The sequence below is a fragment of the Protobothrops mucrosquamatus genome, unplaced genomic scaffold (genome assembly GCF_001527695.2).
Source record: "Protobothrops mucrosquamatus isolate PMUCROS unplaced genomic scaffold, P.Mucros_1.0 scaffold8807, whole genome shotgun sequence".
Classification (NCBI taxonomy): domain Eukaryota; kingdom Metazoa; phylum Chordata; class Lepidosauria; order Squamata; family Viperidae; genus Protobothrops; species Protobothrops mucrosquamatus.
The window spans coordinates 3,375-6,816 of NW_015394600.1; the positions used below are offsets into that span (position 1 = coordinate 3,375).

General features: G+C 38.0%; 1 protein-coding gene across 1 annotated transcript in view; it reads left to right on the plus strand.

Annotated features, from left to right (window-relative positions):
- The first annotated feature begins 1,233 nt into the window (after positions 1 to 1,233).
- The window catches only part of LOC107300855 (protein Niban-like), a 6,407-nt gene continuing 4,198 nt past the window's right edge, over positions 1,234 to 3,442 (plus strand). The window contains 3 exon segments of the mRNA XM_015830142.1: positions 1,234 to 1,305; positions 1,308 to 1,351; positions 3,038 to 3,152. Of these exon segments, the coding sequence (XP_015685628.1) occupies positions 1,242 to 1,305; positions 1,308 to 1,351; positions 3,038 to 3,152 (223 nt within the window). The 5' untranslated portion in view covers positions 1,234 to 1,241.

The window sequence follows — 3,442 nt, forward strand, 5'->3', positions numbered from 1 at the left end:
TCGCCTACATCGTCCATATAGGACGACTCGGGAACTCAACTCCTACCCCGGGCAGCTCACCTATCCCCTTATGCCCAGGGGAAAGGTATCAAGCCGTTTGACAGCTGATGCTGGCTGTCAAACCGGCTTTTACGCAAAACAGGCGGGAGGCAGCAAACAGCTGCGACCGACGAAATCGCCTGCCACCGGAAGTCCGCTGCAGTTTATTCTTTAACTTGTTTCACAAAAAGCAAACCAAGCTGTTTAGGGCTTAACATGCAACATACATGAAGCTACCATGTTGCTTTTCATTCAAATAACCTTTTTTTTTTAAAGATGTAAGAAAATGGCTTTGAATGAGCAGAGTGTTTTGTTGCAGAGGAAGGGACTGATTTAATTCAGTGCCAGAAAACTACATCATGTATGTACCTCAGTTTATATGCATTGTTTTAAGATTAGGAAAGAAAGAGCAGGAAACAATTGGATCAGCTTTAGGATATTTCCAAGGAATGGAAAAGTTCCAATGTAAATCCCAGGAAGGGCCTCACAATGAGCAGACAGCAAGATATTTAATAGACACTTTGTGTATGGATATGACTATATATAGGCTTTTATACGCTGATAAACTCTCACTGAAGATTTGCATCCGTTATAGTTGGGCTTGTTAATGTTTCTGTGGTTCATAAAATGGATCGTTATTGCTCTTCAACCATGGTGTATGGACTACAGATAATCTTCGATTTACGACCATAATTGAGCCCAAAATGTCTGTTTGCTAAGCGAAACTGTTAAGTAAATTTTACCCCATTTTATGACCTTTCTTGACTAGGATTGTTAAGTGAATCACTGCAGCTGTTAATTTAATAAAACGGTTGTTAAGTGAATCTGGCATCCCCACTGACTCTCATGGTTCCGACAGATGAAACTCTTCAAAAGAACATCGAGGCATTGTTTACCTTAAAGACACTTTTATTCGAGAAACAAAGTATCGGCACTACATAGTCGAAACCAAAAACTGAATTCCCCTCCCCTGGGCACAAAGTAGCAAAGCACAATTCCCTCCTCCAATCAACAGTCATAAATCACATAAATCACTACTTGTTGTAGTAGCATGAAAAATCTCATACGTTGTTCATAACAGTGCTTTGAAGTTCTACACCAATCTTTCTAAGATGCTAGACCCTTTCGCCGACTTTACAAAAGAAAAGAAATGCATTCTGTTTCTTGGCATCATTTTTATATAGCCGCCTGGATCATCCAGCATGGTGCTTTATGAAGGAGAGGTGTTACATTTTGCTGAAGACCTGAAGAAATGGAAAGAGAAATACACATTGAAAGTAATTACGCTGTGGAAAGCTTTGAAAGCAAAGAGGTAAACTGTTCATTTATTAAGCTCTGAGGCAAGCATGATGCTTAGCACTGCTGATCTGTTGGGTTCTATTCTGAGATGCAAAACTAGTAAATGAGTATACTTTCTGAGCCACTGGGCACATTTGTAACCCTTGGAGCATATTATAGGCAGATGTGTAAAATAAAATACTAATTTACACATTGACAAAATGGAAATTAAGGTGCTTTGCTAACCCTGGAGGTTTTCTATCAACCCACGTTTATGTTCCCCCTCCCCCTTTCTGGGCAGTTGGACATGCTTTCCTCAAAAGCCTTGAGCTATAATCACCCATGATTTCTATTCTTCAAGAACATTCATAGACAACCTTAAAAATAAAAAGTATAAAATAGGATGGCAATTTATGTTATTTTCCATTTTTAAAAAAAGTTTTAAGAAGTCGTTAGTATTCTAAAGTGGTTGTCTTTTTATCCAGACCTCAAATTATTCTGCTCCAAGGACAAATACTGTATATGAGTATTACCATTTTCCAATCCCTTTTGTGTCTGGGATTTCCTTTGTGCCTTTGAGAAATCAACACATCCAAAGGACATTAGTCTTTCCCACCAACTATCCCATTTGTCTGCATTCTTTTCCACGTTGTAACTTGATGTGTTTCCAGTATGTGATTAGAGATAGATATGTTCAAGGTCAGACAACTGGAGGTAAGAAAGGTTACTGAAAGTCATGAAGTCGTCATCAGTGATTAGCAGACTGTTGTGCCATCCTGGGAGGTTATAACTTTGATATCTCTGTGGTGGAAACTTCCAAGTAAATGCCTAGGTAAAGATTTGATTTGATTATTTAATTGTATCCATAATTAATGTGACGATGAATACAATATCTTAATTTCAGAATGGTTACTTTCCAGCTTTTCATCTTGAAAATAAGATACTAATGCACACGGGTTTCATCCCAACCCTATATGAATCTGGGCAGCTAATGATACTTAAAAAGCGAATAAAAACAATATAAGAAAACTATAAATAGCAGCTGGGGAAAAACAACCAACAGCAATACGGAATTCATAACAGTAAATGCAACTAAGAAATGGGTTCACTTGCGTCACCAGCACCCCTGTCTCGGGAGAGACAGTCCTAAACAAAAATACCTTTATGCATGGGAAATGCTTGCACAACCTGATGAATTATATTTCCACTTTTTAAAGCATTAAGCAGAGTTGCATTCTGGCCCCATCATTGCCTAACTTTTAAATTAATGGCATTGATCAGGAAAAGGTCTTAGAATATCGTATCAGAGATGCCCTCCATCTATACCATACCCCCAAAAAGTTAATTCTATTACTTGATTTTATATTTAATGTATAATAAATGTTATACATACTACTTGTCTAATTTATTTTATTTTACACATACTATTATATTAAGTTTAATTAATGATCCTATATTCCAGGAGGATCCTAGAATCCTATTGGAAGAAAAAATGCAGTTTAAAAAAAGTTAGATAAATGGAAATTTTAAGTGAGGCTGGGGAGAATGACCTATGTGGTTACTTAGAGCATTTATTTACCTCCTATTCTGGATTTTGAAATTTAAGTGTTGTTCACCTTCTCTCATTCATTTTTAGGAGCCACTTCTTAAGTCAAAGGTGCTTTTGTGTTTTGTTTTGTTTTTTAAAAAGAAAATATTTGCTACTGTTTCTTAATTGTAGGCATTCCAGAAAGGAGTAAGTTCAAAGACTTGCATTTTCCCTGTTGGAGGCAAAGTGCTAATTACAGGGGAAGAATATAACTCACTACCTGATAAACATTTCCCAGAACCTAATGGTAAGGTATAGCCCATTCCCCTTTATTTTTTATACTGCTTAGCATTTTAATTGGTGTTCTCTTTCAAGTGTTGCATTGTCTTTATAAAAGGTTCAGGCCGGGATACAGCACGGAAACGGCATTGGTCGCGTTGGTTAATGATCTCTGGAGGGCCCGGGACAGGGGTTATTCCTCTGTCCTTGTTCTTTTGGACCTCTCAGCGGCTTTTGATACTGTAGACCACGGTATCATGCTGCGGCGTCTCGGTGAGTTAGGAGTGGGAGGCACCGTTAAGCGGTGGTTCTCCTCCT